At 35.2% G+C, this 21,600-nt stretch overlaps 2 protein-coding genes across 2 annotated transcripts; one reads left to right on the top strand and one right to left on the bottom strand.

The window, feature by feature from the left end:
- Nucleotides 1-821: 821 nt before the first annotated feature.
- Nucleotides 822-5,919, top strand: LOC138331144 (proton channel OtopLc-like). Its single transcript, XM_069278613.1, has 2 exons — nt 822-1,102; nt 1,885-5,919. Exon 2 carries the CDS (start codon nt 1,898-1,900, stop codon nt 3,449-3,451), a length of 1,554 nt encoding a protein of 517 aa, XP_069134714.1. The 5' UTR covers nt 822-1,102; nt 1,885-1,897; the 3' UTR covers nt 3,452-5,919.
- An 835-nt stretch (nt 5,920-6,754) lies between these two features.
- On the bottom strand, nt 6,755-21,596 carry LOC138331149 (nucleolar complex protein 4 homolog B-like). Its single transcript, XM_069278619.1, has 14 exons — nt 21,438-21,596; nt 19,785-19,902; nt 16,793-16,896; nt 16,261-16,365; nt 14,446-14,586; nt 13,476-13,581; nt 12,267-12,352; nt 11,910-12,021; nt 10,816-10,876; nt 10,313-10,423; nt 9,039-9,202; nt 8,670-8,752; nt 8,270-8,383; nt 6,755-7,370 (listed from the first exon to the last, which is right to left on the bottom strand). Exons 1-14 carry the CDS (start codon nt 21,561-21,563, stop codon nt 7,254-7,256), a joined length of 1,548 nt encoding a protein of 515 aa, XP_069134720.1. The 5' UTR covers nt 21,564-21,596; the 3' UTR covers nt 6,755-7,253.
- Between the last annotated feature and the right edge of the window lie 4 nt (nt 21,597-21,600).

Raw genomic sequence — 21,600 nt, forward strand, 5'->3', positions numbered from 1 at the left:
AATAGGTATTTTCACGCAAATCTTTATGTGTAGCAATATTTACATCATTCAAAATAAGCAGCATATCTATATAATTCAAAAGGTAATGATGTACATATATTATATATCGACCCTATTACACAGGTGTAAACCCTTTGTGGTGGTGTTATTGTTCTTATAGATATAAATTTTCAGACTTTTAGCAACACAGCTCGTACATAAACAAAAATAATACCCGATGAGGAAATTCTCGCGGTAAAATGGTCTTCGTGAGAATTTCCCCCTCGCGTAAATCCCTATGTTTACAGTAAGTACATCATAAACATATGGGTGTGCGTGGTGTCTTAAAACTACAACCTGGTAGTAAATTGATGATAATATTGCTTAATTTTCTAGTTTTAAAATTTGTTTGATGGGATATAATTTTATTCCAATTCTTCAGCTATATCTATATCCAACTACATCGACCAATAGGGGGAGGGGTAATCCGAGATACTCTTGCACTGACACCAGACTTAGACATTATGACAGTCACCAGACATATATATGTCATATGTCCATGTCTGGTGTGTGAGTCAGAGTATCTCGGGCTAGGAGGGTTGTTTGATTGAATTGTATGTTTACCGCTAACACCGGTAACATTGATGGGTTAATGTGTTGAGAAACAAGATACTTTAAGTGATTTAAACCATTTTTATTTAAAAAAGCGTTTTGTTGAAAAATTTCTTTATTTCATTTGAAAATATGGGGGAAATTTGGTACGCCAATGGGGTACGCAAAATAAATATGCCCCAATACTTCATTCTCATGCTGTACATCATAACCCCTGGAGGTATCTTAGATATAAAGGTAACTTACTTCAGATATATGAAAAGATTTGTGACCAATTACTTCCCGTAATTTGTATACATCATTTAGCACGCTTAATGATAATTTTAATTTTACAAAGTTTTTCTTTTACCCTGATTTCTTTGCATATTTTGTTTTTGTTTCCTTGTGCAAGGTTTTTTCCTATTACGAACTTCCTTCTTGGTAACAAAGAGTAGCCTCGTAACACACTGTATTTGCACTCATAACCAGATCGAACTTCTAATATTGCAGTTACCAATTAAGCCTAAAGCAGGTAAGATTGTTTTGAAATACTAATATATTGTCTTTTAAAATATTATCTAAAACTAAACGTAGTTATAGGCTTACATAATGTGTCATCAATATTGCTGAAATAATTGATATTCCATTAAATCGTATGTTCTGGTAAGAACTTCATATATAGATATCAAAACTACTGAGATTTTTGAAAGTATTTCGCATTTTAAGTGGGTTTGTATTGATTAAACAAGAATAAAGTCGAATAAAGTTGTTATTCATGATAATTTTAGACATAGCATAACCTTACTGAAACATACCTTATTTTCATATGCAAATAATTATTTCTATTTATCACATAATCCGCCTGAGATCCAGTGACTTCGCCCGTGTAATATTTTGTGTGCATATCTCACTAGTGTAATACGACATGGAGCGAAGTTCATTGGCTAAATAAATCTTCTAACGTCATGACAGAAACAATATAATGACGTCAGGAAAAATGACGTGAAGTAAGGATTTTCATGACGGCGGGACAAAATGGCGGCTATGACTGGATTTTCGCAATTCGTTTTGATGTGAGATTCTTCAAATTGTAGGTTGTCGTAGTAATGTGATAAATAGAATCATAATTTGTGTTATTTCTTACCAGATCTTAGGAAAGTCGTTTCGAATTTTTAATTTTTGCTCTCCAAGACTCGTAAAAGAAAGACTTCTTAACACTCTTTTAATAAAATATGTTATGAAATGAGCACTCATTGAATATCCTATTTATTCTTATAAGCAGTGGATTATTATTTCCTTGTTTATTTATTACAGACTCGTTTTAAAAATGGACTCATTCTGTGGCAAGATATTGACATCTATGTTTATTCTACCGTTTACGGCCGGAAATTACCGGAGACGGCCGAATGGCTCCTGGTGTTTTGACTGCACCATTGCTTCCCGGGTTTTGTTCCTAATCGTTTTGGCAACCATAATAGTGTTAACAGCCAGCAAAGACATCCACAAACATGCAGATGTAAGACTTGCAATTGTTGTTATTCTTCTGTCCTTATCCATGTGTGCCGGCGTTATTGGAATCTACATTTTGGGTTGTTTCGTGAAATATCATGGCCAGCAGTATATTGTAGCCTCAACGCGTAACACTCATACCTCCAAACTTCAAGTCATCTTCTTGTGGGGTTTCGGCCTGGCATCTGGTATACGATGTATTTTATCTGCGGGTAAACATATTGAATGTACAGCGAAAGCATCACATAGTGCATATTGGACATCAATGTTTTGTTTTTATACCTTAGTAATCGTATATCTGTTTTCAGAAATGATTTTCATCACTTACTGCTCAACATTCAAGCTTAAAAAGACTCTTTTTGTGAATTATGTCATGCTTATGCTATTAACTGCGAATGTCTCTGTCATTGTGTATATCCACTTCTTGCATGATACATTCTCGTATTTCACTAAAAATGATAATGATGGCCAACTGTCTTCGTGCCTATTGAACAATAGCACGATCAGTCATCTCATGACGAAATCACAACCGTTTTTGTATCCAGCATCTGTGGAATATTCCCTTCTTTCAATTACAATCCTTTTGGAGATTTGGTCACCAACAAAACTACGCCATGTTGTAAATGAACAGATAACTAGTCCACAGGAATTGGAAAGCGTACCTTTAGTTGCAGACGACACCTCAATTGAAGACATGAATTCCGAAAATAGAAGCGGGAAAACTGTGTGCCAGATGGCGACATTGGCAGGTAGTTTATCAGCAGGAATCGGCCTCATTCTCTGTAATGTTATTCTAGCCACTGGTATTGGAGAAAACGAATACGTGAGGTACGTCGCTGGCATATATGAGTTCACTCTTAATGGGATGATGTCGCTTGCAATCTTTGCTGGATTTTATTGTTTGGTGAAGTGTTGTACTCCGGACAGTGTACCGAAAGGTCTTGGTTCCCGGGAATATGTATATCTACTCTCCGCGTTTGGTCTGTTTATGACGAACATCGCAGAAGGAATAGGAAATGACGTTTCTACTCAACCGGAAGCCAGACTCTTCATGTACAGAAGCATATTCTCTGTCTTCCAAGATTATCTTCAAGTCGTGTTCCTGTTGTTAGCTAACAGGTGTAAGAAAGTCGACCCCCGATCTAATATCCATCCACTGGAGTCAGCGCTGATATTCATCATGATCAGTAATTTTGTTCTCTGGTTTAACGACAGTGTGCTTTTATCAAAGTTCCCTAATACACGGTCGCTGCATTACCAGACCGACAATACCACATATACCATGTACGAGGATTTGCTGCCGGTGGCTGTTTTCTTTCGTTTCACGTCTTTTATGGAATACTATACAACCTTCGGCAAATATACTTCTTAGATCCTTTTATGGAATACTATACAACCTTCGGCAAATATACTTCTTAGATCCTTATCGTCGATATTTGAATCTTATTAATGCTTAAATGTACGTCAAACTTCTCTAAAAGACCACCCAGTGGACAAGAGAGAAGAGTCATCTAATTTTGTGTTATGAATAACTATTTGGAGTCCTTTGAATGTGTTCTTAGTAAACAAATGGTATTTATACATAGGCGGTGTAACCGTAGTTGTTGAAGTTCAAAAACGCAGTCTAGAATATTTCAATTATTTGGTTGTGAAGGATATATGGCTTATGATTAAGAAACAAACCAAATTTTGGTTTAACAGACCATGAACAGGACTAGTTATGGAGGCATTGATACGTCACAAAACTTTGAAATTGTTTATTTTGTCGTAATCACTTCTTTTGTGCAAAAAAGATTATCAAGAGATAGCACATACCAAGAGGACCTCCATAACGATATACAAAAGTACACTGTATGTCGCTCATGGTTTAGACGTGAAAACCCCGGTAAAATGATATTATAACAAAACTGAATATTTTGCAGTATCAGATAACTGCACGAACTAATTATTGATAATGATTTCATATTTTTGTACGCTTTTGCTTTGTTTTGTTTTGCGAATAAGACGTCTTTGTTTCGATTTCACGTTTATTTTGAAACATTTTCGCGGTTAATTATTTTCACGAATTTGTACGGCCCACAAATTGCGCGAAATATAAGCGCGCGCGAAAATCAGTTGCTTTACAGTATTTATATTGGAGTATATATTATACTTCAATCATGATCAGTTTACGATTCTTGACCCAAATAAGTCTGAATGCATTCGTGAATGCAAATTCTCACAAAATGATGCATTTGAACTGAAATAATCCTATACAGAATGCACTCCAAATTTGTTGAAAAACACAGTATCTATCGGGTGGGGAGCCACTAGTCCAATCGGACTAATTCATGACAATTGGCACTAGTTTGGCCGTAAAATTACTAGTGGTGGTCATCCGACTAGTGGTTGAAGTGGTATTTTGAGTGCTAGTTACTATAAACCAACTTTCTTTCGCGGCTATCAAATTTAGCAGTTTCCATTTCAAAACATTTCGCGGATTTAAAATTGAATGGGAATACATTTAAATTTAATGGTGAAAGAATTGTGGAAGGTTTTAATTCCCGAATTAATATGGATCGCGAAAATAAATCTCAAGCGAAAGAGAATTGCTTTATACAGTAATCGTTTCTTTGGCGCAGTTGAACAGAACTAAATTATCAAAAGTTAGTATACGTTAAGACCTCAATTTTAATGGCTGATAAGCGAATAAGGTATAAACTTTCGTTTTCCCCCAAAGAATCACACAACTGCTTAAGAATAAATCTGGTTAGAACAGAACACATCACCAAAATTCAAGAGCGTTCCTTTACTTAAAATGTCTCATAGAAAGTATTATAGTAGTTACCGAAAAGTTCCTTAAGATTGATTTCTTTCATGATGTTTCCTCTAGGTCTTCGTTCCAAACTAGATAAAGGTTTTTGAGATTTTTTAAATGATTTTTTCAATATTTGTAACAAGTTGTCATATGCAAAAGTAATCTAAAATTTAGACTTCCATTTTTCTATTATCGATTTGTATATACATGTACAGGGATTTTAATCAATGATTTCAATAACGTTTACTTAAGACATCATTGCGACAACATTTTTGAGCTGAATCAAGCCAACTTTTGCTCTATCTTTACAAGGTTCATTTTAATTAAAAACAGATCCCAGACGGATCTTGGCGCCAACCAAAGATTGATCTATGTCTGATGGATCCTTTATTGCTTTTCAAACTTCAACTATCAAAATCCAAGATGGCGGCCTATTGGCCATCTTGGTGACTGATCGGTCCCAAAATGCACTATGCACAACTAGGGCCCAAGAAGAACCTATATATGGATTTTCAGACAGATCCTTGCAGTACTTCCTGAGAAATAGTGGTAAAAAACTTCAACTATCAAAATTCAAGATGGCGACCGTTCAGCCAACTTGTTGACTGATCGGTCCCAAAAGTCAGTATGCACAACTAGGGCCCAAGGGGAACCTATATATGTAATTTGATAACGATCCCTTCAATACTTTCTGACAAATAGTGGTAATATTTTAATACCAAAATCCAAGATGACTGCCTGAAGGCCATCTTGTTGACCAATTGGTCCGAAAATGCTATATGCACAACAAAAGCCCTAGGGGAACATACATATGAAATTTGAGAATGATCCCTTCAGTACTTTCTGATAAATAGCGATAACAAACTTTAACTATCAGAATACAAAATGGCTGCCTGGTGGCCATCTGTTGGCCGATTGGTCCCAAAATGCAATATGCATAACTAGGGTCCTAGGGGAACCTACATATGCTATTTGAGAATAATCCCTTCAGTGCTTTTTGAGAAATAGCGATAACAAACTTTAACTATCAAAATCCAAAATGGCTGCCTGGTGGCCATCTGTTGGCCGATTGGTAGGTCCTAGGGGAACCTACATATGCATTTGAGAATAATCCCTTCAAATAGCGATACAAACTTTAACTATCAAAATCCAAAATGGCTGCCTAGGTGGCCATCTGTTGGCCGATTGGTCCCAAAATGCAATATGCATAACTAGGGTCGTACTTTTTGAGAAATAGCGATAACAAACTTTAACTATCAAAATCCAAGATGGCTGCCATCTGTTGAGCGATTAGTCCCAAAATGCAATATTCATAACTACGGCCCTAGGGGAACCTACATATGAAATTTGAGAGAGATCCCTTCAGCAGTTTCTCAGAAATAGCGATAACAAAAATTGTTAACAGACGGACCATGGACGAAAGGTGATTTGAATATTGTGATTTTAGTACTTTTACTAAAAATATACTTTGTCAAATAGGTATATTAGAGTGGCAATAGCTCAAAAACAAACACACACGTTTTTGTTCCATTATCCTCTATATTATGAACTAAAAAAATATTAATACAGGAAAATTTTGATTTCCGAGAGTTGCACAACCCTAACTTCTGTAATGCTTTTCTATGGAGAATTTAAAGTTTAATAAGGAATTCCTCAAAGTTCAGGAAGGTTCCTAAACACGGTCCATACCTTAATGAATTCCATCATCAATTTGTCTTCATCAGGATGTTGAAATATGTTTAAGGGATAAAATTCCTTCAATCGAATATAACACACATATGGGTCCCTCAAAGGTCGAAATGATTTCCTTAACTTCCTGTACAAAATTATACAAAATAACGTATGAAAAGAATCAAAATCACAAAAAAACTATGCATATTGTTTTAGGATTTTTAATTTCACATACATGTATATATAGTTCAGATTTTTCTATTGCCGGACAAATTGTACAAGTAAAGGTAATACAAAGGGGCATTTCCTGGATCAGAAAAAAGAAAAATCACTAGTGAAACTTTGGACTTGTTAATATTTTCATGTGGATATCAGTGTCGGAAATCATTAAATGAAAGTCTTGTAATAAAGCGAAAATTAACAGTAACTCACAAGCATTCCATTTATCTTGATGTATTCCTTGGTTCCAGCCAAGCTCTATATTCGAAAATTACATTTGAACTCTGACTCTGATCATTCAAATAAGATTGGTCCAGCCAACTTTGAGATAACAATGCACACCAGTGGTAATTTCCATTGACCTTTCCACTTTTCCTGTAATTTATTGCAACTCCATCTCTCACCTTTCTTTCCACTCCACAAACTCTTTCGTCTATACAATTTTTAAATATCTTCAGTTTTTTTGGGTTTTTTTTACACAAAGAGATCATTCTAGTCTCCAACATAATTTCATTCGATCAGATTTTGATCCAAGAAGTCCTTTTGGGTTTTCAAAGTTCACAGGCACAAATTTTACTTTCTTACGAGTTTCTTTGTCAAAAAGCTGAAATCAAAAGAAAGGACACTTTCAAAATTAGCTATACCAAATCCATCTCTTAACTAATTAAGTATCCATCACTTCAGTCAGAAAATAAATGATTACAAGTCAAAATAATACATTTGTGAAAAACCTGCTTAGGTTTGCTAGTTTTTTATGGGGGGGGGGGGGAGTTCAAATACTGAGTTATTACAAATGTTAAGTAAAACATGTTTGTAACAAATATACTTACAACAAATTCATGTTTAACAGAACTTTTCAATTCCTACCAAAGTTCATATTATATGTTTCTAATATAGTTCAAAACTATTAAGATTTGTTAAACCAAGTATAATAACAGAAGCTTATTTTTTTTAACCTTTTGCAAATGTTCACCTTTGAATGATTGAATGAATAATTCCAAAACTTTGGCTAAATTACACAGCATATTTCCTTTGGATAATTCAGGTATACTTAAAGATGCTCCACCACTGACAAATGGAAATTTTTCACTATCAAAAACAGGATCAGACGATTTGGTATTTTTCTTCATTTACAAAATTTACTTACTTTACACCATTACCAATATTGGGAAGTTTGAGCTTCTAATTTTACTTCAAGATAAAAATAGTAGAAATAATTATTTGCATCCCGAAAAAATTCTGTGGCAGTATATCCTATATGGAATGAAGTTTTGATTGCACATGCACCAAAAGCAAAATAAATTATTCTATTTCATTTTTTGTGTTAATTAGACATACATACACACGATTAAACACCAATTGTTGTTCAAATGATGAATATCATTTATGCTTTGTCGGCGGTGGAGCATCTTTAAATGAATAATTTCAAAACTTTGGCTCAATTACACAGCATATTTCCTTTGGATAATTCAGGTACACTAAAGTATCATAATAATATCTTACATCATCATAAGATGTTTCGTAAAGGTCGGAGAGATCCGTTTCCGTCGTCTGTATTTCACCTTCAATTCTCTGTGCACTTCTAGCCACATCAGGATGGTAATGGGTCTGTAGAGTCTGCAACGAAAAATAAATAATCAGTTAAAACAGTCCATATACTGTATAGTGGTTAAATTTTGTGTGTGATTTATTTTCGCTGTAATCTGTGAATTCTATACACCAGGGAAATATTCATATAAATTTGTTGACGTACCTAAGATAATATATATAAAATAAGTTAATACTTCCAAACAATTGTGCTAATAAACTTAAGTATTACACAAATACCCCCCACCGGAGGAATGGATTTCCTTACAGGTGGATTTGTAGTTAACATCAGAAACATTGTTGAAAATTGCATTACCTTGAGTTCCCACAGGCTACTCTCCATAGCTCGACACTTTGTTGGATCAGGCTCTTCAGGGTCATAGGGGTCCTCAACAACCTCTGAAATCAGCAAAATTATTCAGAGGATTAGACATTTAAAACTAGCAAAATAACTGTCAATTACAGTACCATATTTTTACCTATAATATGATATGAACAAAATAATTACCTCTAAAATCAGTAAAATCATTCAGATAACAGTTCTCGACCTCTAAAATCAGCAAAATCATTCAGATAATTAGTCAACTTCCTCTGAAATCAGCAAAATTATCCAGAGAATGGTTATGACTCATGAACTAAATTGTACTTTATTTTGTTTTGTTTTGTGAAACCACAGCAAGCTTACCTGAAGGTCCGTCTGTACGGTGGAGTAATATCCGACAGTTTGGATGTCTGTGAATAAGGTTATAGACAAAAGGTATGGACACAGTGAGACCAGATGGAGGCGCCGTCAGGGAAATTCTGGCAAGTCGTTTGGCAAACGCTCCTACCAAGTAGGCTGGCAAGTGACTGCAGAAAAAAAAATCCTTTGTGACCATAGCTGTATTTTTCTTTAAAAATTCCAAATGTTTAGTAAAAGAAAATACTTCCGACAGTAAAACTTCTTAAAATCTGACACACAAAATGTACATGGGATATAAACTAACTAATATAAAGAACATCAAAAAATAAGTGATGCATCTCTTCTGCCAGGTACTGAATGGTATATTCTAAGTTCATCTGGTGCAACTGGTTGCTGACTTGTTTCAGCCTTAAAGGCAGGCCGTCATCAGGGCACATGTTTACAGGGTGTATAAGAAGTACAGTACAACAATAGAGGTTAATAGAGAGAGTTAATGATTTAAAGAAGGCATCAAATTTGTTCTTTATACCATTAAGATAAACATATTAGTATCAAATTCTGATTAGTAACAGCATCACGGATTCAGTCAGGTAGAGTTAGATGCGGCACCCTGATACTGTGAAGTGTGAAATCATTTTTATGGGGGTTAATTCATATTTTCTTTTTTTTAAAGTGAATAGTTGAGCAAGGGAAGGCTAAAGTCGGTAAAAATGGTGTTGATATATCCAGGATAATTTCTTATAAAACTAGAAAAATAAAATTTCCTGTCAAAATCGCTCTACATGAGAAGTTGATTTTTATTATAGAAATCCTAACATATCCTCCCGACTGGCTATGTTCGTATTGACACTTCCACGCAGCCTCGCTTTCAATAAGTTATATTTGAAATGTGCTAAATTTTCACAGGGCTTTTCCATATTTTCAAAGGTCAAAACTGGAGAATGTAAGCAGAACTGGACTGTCGTCTTGAAATGTAAGGACTTAGGAAGGCCAATGAACGCATTTAGACTGGTTTTATTTGCTCTACTATTCACTTTCACCAAAATCAACTAATTTACATCCCCATGAAAATTGAGTTTAACGGAAATAAACGACTTCACAGAAATTCTTTTGGGCATTGTTTTGATTGCATATTACATAGTGATAAGTGTTATTTGTTGGCTATGGATGTGAAATTACTTAAGGAAATAAAATAAGAAGGAAATGCCTTTGGTTGTGTATTAAACAATCGAAAAAGCACTGACCTCTAATAATTGGACAATTTTATACAAACTTACGTGGAGGTCAAAAACAGGTCAGCGAGGTAAAAGAAGCGTGCTCTGTACTTAGCATGGAAAATTGACGGCTCAAATAAAGCATACAGTTTCCCATAAAAGTCAGGATAATCCCTAAAAATAAAATAATAATCTTAAGTTGTAAAGATGTATAATTTTATGGTTATAAAATTACTTAGTTCATTCTATTCTCATTTGCTAAAACATTAAAATATTTGATTTTACTTGGTTTTGGTGCTTTACACTCTTTACTTGGTAATGTTAATAAATAATAATGTTATGGAGGAAGCTAGAGTTCTAAGAGAAAATTCTGCAACCAACATGTATTGTCAGTACCTGGTGACTGTTGAATGATTGAGTGAACGTAGCAGAATATCAGTCAGTAACACAATTATGGCTCCATAAAAAACTTTCATCATGTCCAATATTCCAAAGCCGAAAGATATAATTCTTGGTAATTTTTTTCTAATAAATGGAAGAAAAACGACTAACAACTAAATACTCACAGATTGTATTTTTGGACGAGCACAAAGATTCCATTGAGAGCCAGCAGACTGATGGCACCACCTACAAAAGTCAATTATCTGCATTTTTTCAGCTATTGATGGATGATTTTATTGAATAATAGTCAAAAGGATTTAATAATGGGAAACCCTATACAAATATTTCCGTATGTTGAGTGTCTTAAATAGAATTGAATAGGTCTAAATATCCATATTGGTTTTTTTTTATAGATTTTGAAATGAAAATTTTACAACAAAACTCAGGGGAGGTAATTACAACTGTTTTATAGTAGGCCTTAAACTCTTGTTAAGATTTTGTTCAATTTCAGAAAAATCGAAGAAATATTATGTTGTTGCTGCAATTTAATAACATTAGTAAAAATTTCCAATATCTTTCAGGTATTAAAACAACAAGTATTTGTCTCTTTAAAGTTGATACCATATTCGACCCAATAAGCGCCCAGGGCGCTTAAAAAAAATTGAAAAAAAAATGAAAAGGTGCTAATAAGACGAAATTATTGCAAATCTATACAGTTGAGTGTAGTTTTGGTCTTTATTTATGTCTGGACAATTGAAATTGAGGCCTCAAAAAGGGGTATGGGCGCCTATAGGGACATGGGCGCTTATTGGGTCAAATACGGTATTATAAAAGTGTGGGACACATGCCATCACCTTGACATCATAAACATTAACATGTGTGAAGAAGAGACGTTTTCGTGGTTGAGTGGTTGGTTATTTATACTATTAATCATAAGTCATACTCCTTTTATTGTGAATTAACTTTCTTTCCTGCGCATTTTACTTTCACGAATTCCGTAATCAAAGTAAATTCACTGAAGTTTATTTCAAAAAGTCTTTATTACCTGACTTGTATTGAAAGTGTAATTTTTTTTAACTGTGAAATATTTATCTCCACAAGAAAATTGGCTTACAGTAAACAACTGGATGTTCAATTTAGCAGAAGTATAAACATTTTTATAGACTATGGTGTCTTGGCAAGGGGACAGAACCCAGAGCCTACCTTGTAGGGACGAGTGCTCAACCGAAGGCCAAAAGTATCAGAGGTGATGTCATTTTTTCATGAATCTGTGACTTACCTATATTGTAAGACTCTGTGAGGAAATCAGATAGCACTAGAGGGCTTGTCATAAACGGCATCACATTCTTATGAAGAATAATTAGAGTGCGTCGATACAGGTTGGTTGGTAGCTGAAATATCAAAATACCTAATTTTCATTTCTCAAAGAGTTGAATTGGGATGGACAAACAAGTAACATTATAACCCACATCCCATTGAAATTCCATGGTGGGAAAATTAAAAAGGAGTCAAAATTTGAATTTCAAACTTTCTTTTAGCTTTTCCTGTCGGAAGATAATGGTAAAAGTTTGACGACTTAAATCTCAAGTGGTCTTCAGTTAAAATGGAGGTGAAAGGTCACTTTACCATCGCTTACCTGGAAGGCCAAGAACGTTACCCAGGAGGTTGTAAATAAACGTTTCTGTTCTTTCAAAGATGACATTTTTAACTGGACATCTTCATCTGAAAAGTAAATATAAGTAGAGATATTGATAAGAAGCATATAATCTTTTGCATCATTGATTTTTTACTACCAGTAAACTCTCTATCATGAATGATTAAAAACTAAAAGGTACGTGCACATACAGTATGATGTATCTGATATCAAATAGATTATTATTCCTTACAAATATCTTTATTTTAGCATATTATGTCTAGAACATATTATGAATGACTACAATCACTGCCAAGATGGGACAGAAAACTTTTGCGAGACTCTTTTCTTTTAAGTGGACAGAGAAAATTAACAAGCAAATTCATGGAATTTCCATCCCCCGCTTTCAGGACATATTGTAGGTAAACGTTACTGAGGTTAGGTTTAACCTTGGTTGAAACATGAAAAAATAAACTGATGTCTTATTCGGAAATAAGATGTGTAAAATAATGTCCGCTGAAAGTGACTGTTAAACTTGGCTGATCCCTAAAGGCATTTAACTTTGATACTAACTTTTAAGCAAATCGGTTTACATTTGTTACAATTATTGCACACGGAATGGCCAAAAATGATGTTTTTCGTACATCAAAGGGCCATAACTCCACTACATAATGTGGGCCAAAAGTGGCAATCAAACCTGGCCAGGCACTTAAAGCATTCAACCTTGCTACCAAGTTTGAAGAAAATCGGTTAATATTTATTACAGTTATTGTACGAAAGTGGCAGAAACTGACTTTTTCTTATTTAAGCACAGGGCCATAACTCCGCTAAATAAGGTCCGTTGAAAGTCGTGATCAAACTTGGTTGAGTCCTTCAGGCATTTAACCTTGTTACTAAGTTTGAAAAAAAAATTGGTTTACATTTGTTACACTTCTTGCATGGAAATGGCAGAAAATAACTGTTTAGTAATTCAAAGGGCCATAACTCCGCTAAATAAGGTCCATCAACAGTCCCGATCGAACTTGGCTGAGCCCTTTTAAAAGGCATTTAACCTTGTCACCAAGTTTGAAGAAAATCGGTTAACATTTGTTACAGTTATTGCACGGAAACGAAGTGTTACAGACAGACGGACAGACAGACAGGCGGGCAAACCCAAATTAATATCCCCCGATTCGGAGAAAGCGGGAGATAACAAGTAGAACATATATTTACCTGGCACTTTGGTTAAAAATTTTGTCAGCTTTTCTTCAGCCGTATCTGGAAATGATACACGTTCCAGAACAGCAAATATATTGTTTAGATATATGTCTCCTGGGACCTGCAACATAGGCATGATTTACCTTTACAAAATCTACATCAAGCATGCTATAGGCTCAACATGTTGTGTTGCAGTCATTTATTCTTTTCTTCCCAGCATGCTACAGTATAACTTGTCAAATCTGGTCCCTATCTTATCAGAATCCATGTGTATTACAGCATAATTGTATGGCATTTTCCTTCTTAATTTGTAGCAATTAAATCCTTTATAATCAGAAAACCTGGTTAAACAGGACAAATATGCTGTTTACAGTGATATCAGATTTAGACGAGTTATGCTAAACTAGTCAAATGAATAAGTTGACAACATACCACATTTTCTGGATAAGTTACATCTGTGTATAAGTCGCAAAGGCCTTTTTTTATGATTGTTTCAATTTCCGTACACATATAAATCACACTGGTAATTAAGTCGCACCTAAAAGTTAGGCCAATGTACCCATGTACACCCTCTGTGTAACGATCGATCTCTAATAAAGTACGGTAATGATTACCGAAGGATTAGAATAATAAAAAGTATAATGATTTTTTCTGTAAAATGGAGTGGAAATTTTCATTCAGCATGCCAGACTCAACATCAGGGCCGTTTTTGTTTATTCGGAACAACATGGTTCGACCGTTGGTTTAAGTAATTATTTCAAGTATAAATCCTGTCGGACCTGCAGTTTTTGATACAGGCCTGCGATAGCTTTGGCAAGGCTTGTCTGAAAACAACATAAAATCAAAAGGTCCGTTTTTAATTAATAAACGAACAACTAGGTCCAACCAGTCAAACAGTATAATCGAAAAATACCCAGGTCTCTGGTTTTCATGGCTACAGAGAAAAGGAAAAGTTGACAACTAGAATTATAATTAAACAACTTACAGTGTTTTTTCTTTCTTTAAGGTCCATCATTGTGGATTTTAACACATGGAATCGCACATCATCGTAGGTGAGGTACTCTTCAAATTTCCCTATAAGGTCCTGTAGATTCTTTCCTGTATCCATGAGCTGCTTCATAACTTTCTGTAAATAATCCATTTAATGTATATCGAAATAAAACTAGAAGTATGTCTGTTAGACATTAAGTGCTCGCTAACTACTTCCGAAAACCTTGATTTCCAGAACGATATGCATCTACATGTATAAGGCTTCTGCGGTGAGATATTTTGCACGCTGAAAACTGTAAAACCTGATTTATAAATAACCCGCAGATATACATATATACTCACAAGCCTATGTAAAATCATTCTCATATAGCCTAATGCCTTTCTGGGTACATTAGATCTAGAGCTCAGGCACCCGGACTGATATATTGTATAATGTTTTTTTTTATTCTGTTTCTCTAACCCAAGGCTGGGTATTTTTATAAATATATATTTGAACCGTAGCAAATACGGTCTATGGTAACTGGGGTTAGTAAGCGATAGTACAATGTATATGTATACCTAGGATCTAGGATGATGTGAAATAAATTAAATATAATCTGCTGAGTAACACTGTAAATGTCTTTGGTCGGTACTAAAACTTTTATTGACTACATAAACCTGATTCGCATTGTATTGTTCCAGAGGTTTCCAAAGTCGATCAGATGCTTAGAACATCATGACCGATGCAAGAGTTTGTATGGTATGTCGCTTGAAGTTTACATAAAACAAATGTTTTTAGCACTGTTTAATGTCACTGTTGTTAATTTACAGAAGAACATCGCTGATAGATATATCTTATTTTTGAAAGGTTGGTGTCACTAAATCACCGCGAAATCTATTAAACAGTATAAGACAGTGACTTCCGGTATCACGTGCACAGTTGGAACCTGCGCATAGCAGATGTACACAGACTCCACCCCCCACAAGGAAAACAATAGGGTGAGAGTATGCTCGCTCTAAAAATCATTCAAACCTATAATTCAAATTTTGTTGTTGCATGGATAAAAAGTCAATTCATTTTTGTATTCAAAGGGACAATTCAGTGAGGCTAGTTTTGTTACATAACCATGAAACAAAATATGACATTAATGTATTGTTCTATATTCCTTATGAAACATATAACAACAAATATTGACAAATATCACAACATTGTTAAGTATTTTGATTGATACCATTGAATTTCCAAATCGTTGAACTTGATCAATACGATTAAGCAGGTATAACACGTATGCTGTACCCATACCCGAGCCAAAGTCATGTAAGTTAATCAAATGCAATACATAACCACTGAGGTGTTGGTAAAATTACATTTAAACAAGAACATGCACCTAATAACGTTTACACTACTGTAAGAGTGATTTGAGTATTTCTGGACAAAATTTCTTCACTACACTGGAAAGGGTCAGGGTTCAGCATACAAGACGTCCGACAACAATGTGTAATGGTGGACAGCAAGCAAGTTGGAACATTTCACTACAGTGGGCTTTTCTGGCATATCACAGTAAAACCAACTAATCTAATTTCCATTAGAAATGGTTTTTTTTTCGATATACATGTATATTCAAATTTTCATGTACTCTTAGACTGAATTGTCCCTTTAATGTCTAAATGAGTGATACCAATATGAACTTACATTCAATGTAAACTTTTTTATCACAACTTCATGTTGTTGCATAATTGGCTGCTACAATAATTTTCAAGGAAACACCATCTAAGATCTTTAGGAACATACGATCCCTTACAATCAGCCAGCGGCAATGTTTCAACCTACCATAAACAAAGCTACTGGAAAGTGTGATTTCTTCCATGATATTTTAGTTACTGGATTTTTCCCTTCAGTCTCCACAAACTTCATCAATGTGCAAAGAGCCAGCTCCTGCAAATTAAAAGATTATATAATGAGTTTATTAGTCCTAATAACTGTTTTGATGACATTTTTAAGTGTGCATTAATATGAAAGCAATTTAAAAATGAACAAATATGGGTGGTTTTTTTGTATCAAAATTGTTGTCTAATGTACAGTACTTCATAAAACTCTTATCTTACATGTCAAAACACCTAATATATCACCAATTTTTCCACTTAAACAACTTTAAAAAAAATCGCCAAAATTTTTGAAAGCTGTCTGTGGTTAAGCCTTATAAGGTGACCTACCATTCTATTAGTAGCTCCATACCTCTCCATTCTAAGTTAAGAGTGATTTAATATATCATGGCTGTATTTGAGAAATGAAAATTTACTTAATCAGCAAATAGCAATAATGTTTTTGACATGGAAAACTCCCTCACTGTACAGGTACTTACCTGTATGGACGAGTGGTCAGAGTGTAGAAGCTGGACAAGGCGGTCAATTGAGTCCTGATAACGATCCATCAACCAAATCTTATACTGAACTTCTTTGTTAAGGCCTGAAATACAATAGCGATATTTATAATTATCACACGATCCACCTGATATCCAGTTATTTCGCCCGTGTAATACTTTTGCGTATGTCAATAGTAATATGACCTGGAGCGATTCTCATTGGCTGGAAATTCGTGACGTCAGACAGAAACAATAAAATGATGTCAGGAAAAATGACGTGACGTCAGGATTAAGAGGTCGACGGGAAAAAATGGCAGCCTCTGCTAGATTTTTGAAACACATTTTGATGTGAAATTCTTTGTTATGTAGGTATTTGTAGTTATGTGATAAAAAGTATCTTAAATTTGTGTTCATTTCATACGAGATTTTATGAAACTCCTCTTGAAGTTTTAATTTTTGCTCCCCAAAGCTCGCCAAAATAAAAACTTCTTAGACTCGTTTCATAAAATCTCATATGAAATGAACACTCATGTAAGAACCTATATTTAATCTATAACTCCAAAGTTTTGTGACAGTCCAACTGTCACTACATCACTTTTAACTTCTATTAAAAGTTAATATTTAACATTTAACAGAAACAAGTCATTATAAAAATATTAATAAATCTTCTGACATTTTAGCAGTCACGAGTGTACTTTGTCTTAATCTATGTTAAATGCAAACTGAAAATAGAATCCAATACCACTTAGTTTCTTGGTATTTCAATTCTTATGCAAAGTGGTTTACTTTTGAAACAAGAGGCCCAGAGGGCCTGTATCGCTCACCTGGTTTTTTGTTAGTAATTATCACAAGACTCTGACAATTAGAAAAATAAGCAAAATTGACTCCCAAAGTTTAATTTTGAATCACAACCATACAATGATGCTATTGATACCAAACAAATATGCTATCCAATACATAGGTTCAGAGACAAAGTAATTTATATGAAAATAGTAGCCTAATTGACCCTTTTTGACCTCGCATATATTGCCGTTTAAGGCCAGGGGGTAAGCCCTATCATTTGTACTATTTCAAATCCCAACCCTATAAGGATGCTACCATTGCATTATAAGTGCTCTTCCATTCTTAGTTGCAGAGAAGAAGTCGTTTATATGGAAATAGCCAAATTGACCCCTTTTGACCCCACCCTTCAGGCCCCCGGGGGGTCAGCCCCATCATTTTGAAAAATTTTGAATCCAAACCCTATAAGGATGTAACCATTGCATTATGAGCGCAATCCCATGTTAAGTTGCAGAGAAAAAGTCATTTATATGGAAATTGAACACTTTTGACCCCGCCCCTCAGGTCCCCCGGGGTCAGCCCTATCATTTGCTCAATTTGGAATCCCCAGCCTACAAGGATGCTACCATTGCATTATGGGTGCTATACCATGCTTAGTTGCATAGAAGAAGTCATTTATATGGAAATAGCCAAATTGACCCCTTTTGACCCCGCTCCTCAGGATCCGGGGGGGTCAGCCCCATCATTTGCACAATTTGGAATCCCCACCCTATAAGGATGCTACCATTGCATAATGGGTGCTAGGATGCTACCATTGCATAATGGGTGCTATACCATGCTTAGTTGCAGAGAAGAAGTCATTTATATGGAAATAGCCAAATTGACCGCTTTTGACCCCCCCCTCAGACCCCCGGGGGGTCAGCCCTATCATTTGCGCAATTTTGAATTCTCACCCTATAAGGATGCTACCATTGCATTATGGGTGCTATACCATGCTTAGTTCAGAGAAGAAGTCATTTATATGGAAATAGCCAAATTGGCTCCTTTTGACCCCCCACCCTCAGGCCCCCGGGGGGTCAGCCCCATTATTTGTAAAATTTTGAATCCCCACCCTATAAGGATGCTACCATTGCATTATGGGTGCTATCCCATGCTTGGTTTCAGAGAAGAAGTCGTTTTATATGGAAATAGCCAAATTGACCCCTTTTGACCCCGCCCCTCAGGCCCCCGGGGGTCAGCCCCATCATTTGTACAATTTGGAATCCCAACACTATAAGGATGCTACCATTGCATTATGGGTGCTATACCATGCTTAGTTTCAGAGAAGAAGTCACGTTTATATGGAAATAGCCAAATTGACTACTTTTGACCCCGCCCCTCAGGCCCCCGGGGGGTCAGCCCCATTATTTGTACAATTTTGAATCCCCTACCCTATAAGGATGCTACCATTGCATAATGGGTGCTATACCATGCTTAAGTTGCAGAGAAGAAGTCATTTATATGGAAATAGCCAAATTGGCCCCTTTTGACCCCGCCCCTCAGGCCCCCGGGGGTCAGCCCCATTATTTGTACAATTTTGAATCCCCACCCTATAAAGGATACTACCAATTGCATTATGGGTGCTATCTCACGCTTGGTTTCAGAGAAGAAGTCGTTTATATGGAAATAGCCAAATTGACCCCTTTTGACCCCGCCCCTCAGGCCCCCGGGGGTCAGCCCCATCATTTGTACAATTTTGAATCCCCACCCTATAACGATCTAATCAAACATGAATCGTGAAAGGTCCTGTTTTTAAGTGAAAAATCCGTCCAGCGGATTATGGAGAAGAATCGATTGTTGACGACACGGACGCTGGACGCCGACGCTGCGGTAGCCCATAAAGCTAACAATCAAACGTGAATCGTGAAAGGTCCTGTTTAAGTTCGTATTCAATGTCCCCTCAATTTCTAAGCATCCTAATCCCATTTTTGGGATGAATATGAGTTATACTAGGTATTCAGTTATACACTTCCCTCCAAAAATTCTGTTACCTATGTTAAAATTTCCTGACAATTTATCTCCAAGAAAACTCTAGAAAATGTAAATGAGTGAGAGAAGATGAATAAGCTGATAATTAATATATGCCTGTATTAACAAGATCTATACTTAATGTATGTTTGTATAAATGCATGTGTGACACAAGTTTTGGAGGGCAGTGTATATTTAGACTTACCTTTGTCCTTTTTATCAGAAGGTATTGTTTCTAGATACATCTCTCCTGTAGTCAAAAATTTGACGAAAATTTTATGAAATGCTCGAACACATGCTAGTATAACATCCTTATCGGTGGACTGAAATAAAATGGAAAAACAAATTGAACGCATAACTAATTGACACAAGAGTTAGATATGTTCATATATGGAAAATTCATCAAAATTGATAATTGCATGTTGAAATTACTTCAAACTTTGAAATTACAATCTGTTTGAATTTTAGCATTTTAGGATAGTCAATTTACAATTGTTTTTTCCTTATGTAGTCTGATCACTGAACCATTTGTTAAAGCAATATATGCTAGTCTATGAAGAATAAATATCTGTAGACAGATCCTCATTCAAAGGTAAGTTATAGACGTTATCATGAGCAGCAACATTCCATGAGAACTAGTACACAAAAAAACAAACATACGATTCCTGTTGAGTGCCCTGTCAACCAGTAATCGAACTCAGGTCTCTGATGTGAAAAAATTACAGCTCTACCGACTATGCTATGAAGCATGCTTCATCCACATGATTTTTAAAACTATTTACACAAGTACATTGTATTAATGTTTTCATTAGTATTAATGTTTTCATTAAATCAACACACCTAAAAGACAAATGTATCGACCTTATTTTCTTAATTATAACAATGATATCTTATCATGGTAAATAAAACAATTATCTTTAACAGGAGCCTAATTTATAATGGGACTTTTAAATTTAATAAATTGTGTATCTGAAAAGTCTTTGATAACTAAATAAAGTAAAATTTAATGTCATATCAACCTTAATTTGCTAAATGAAACTTGTCTAAGAGAACTACAGTCATTATTGTTTTGTAGGTAGGCATTTTCAATTGAAATAAAGCATTACTGAAAACAAATTGAATTGATTACTGAATAATGATAAGGACTAGCCAGGTCTGATACAATAAAAGTATTAATTATCTGTAAAAAGAGCGGGTCAATGTGGTTTGTAGATGTATTAGATATATGGTCTCAGTCACTCAGCTGAAGGAAAGCCGTAGTTTTTCCATCCTTGAAACTCCAGGGGTTCTGATCACTTACACTCTCTACACCACTGGACTATCTCATAGTAAAATTGGAGGCAGCTCAGCGTAAAACATCTGAACCAATCACAGGCCTTGAAACATTTCCTTTGAAGACTACAGAGCGACGCCCAACATCAACGCCACACATATAGTCAACCACTGTGTATCGTTATACGTCTCTTTCGATGTACATCAAACGACCAAATAACCTGTTGTTCTGTTGTCTTTGATTACTATCAGATAGTCCAGGGGTGTAGAAATCGTAAATGATCGAAACCCTGGAGTATCGAGGGTGTAGGTTTTCATACAGGAGACCCAGGTTCGATTCTTGGTCGGGGCACTCGACAGGAATCATAGGCGATTTTTTTTCGTTCCTCTGTGCAGATATAACTATACATACGAAATAAATAAGCATACTAATATTTTGGATTGATAATTTCACATTTTCTTACTCAAAGTAGCACATATTTGCTCATAACTGAAAATGTAAATAAACCAAATAACAGGCTGGTTTTCACAACTTGCTTTTGTCATTTTATTCCTTCTGAGGAGCATAACACTTAGAAACGTATACCTCAGCATATGAAATTATGTCAATGAGCGTGTTTGATTCCTTTCTGCTTTCTGTACATTTTTTCGTGCTAACTTTAATCTCATTTACAATATCCGACTTCAGTCCATGTGCTTTCTTTTCCGCCATTGTGGTGATCTAAAGAGACAACCAATCAGAAAAGCTT

The sequence above is a fragment of the Argopecten irradians genome, chromosome 9 (genome assembly GCF_041381155.1).
Source record: "Argopecten irradians isolate NY chromosome 9, Ai_NY, whole genome shotgun sequence".
NCBI classification, from domain to species: Eukaryota; Metazoa; Mollusca; class Bivalvia; order Pectinida; family Pectinidae; genus Argopecten; species Argopecten irradians.

What these genes read in the sequence shown, in the direction of transcription:
- LOC138331144 (XM_069278613.1), top strand. Translation starts at nt 1,898, where the DNA reads ATGGACTCATTCTGTGGCAAGATATTGACATCTATGTTTATTCTACCG.
- LOC138331149 (XM_069278619.1), bottom strand. Translation starts at nt 21,563, where the DNA reads ATGGCGGAAAAGAAAGCACATGGACTGAAGTCGGATATTGTAAATGAG. An exon ending in TAACGTTCTTGGCCTTCCAG is followed by an intron (nt 12,022 to 12,266) that starts GTAAGCGATGGT and finishes TTGATATTTCAG; the next exon opens with CTACCAACCAACCTGTATCG. An exon ending in CACAGAGTCTTACAATATAG is followed by an intron (nt 10,877 to 11,909) that starts GTAAGTCACAGA and finishes TGACTTTTGTAG; the next exon opens with GTGGTGCCATCAGTCTGCTG.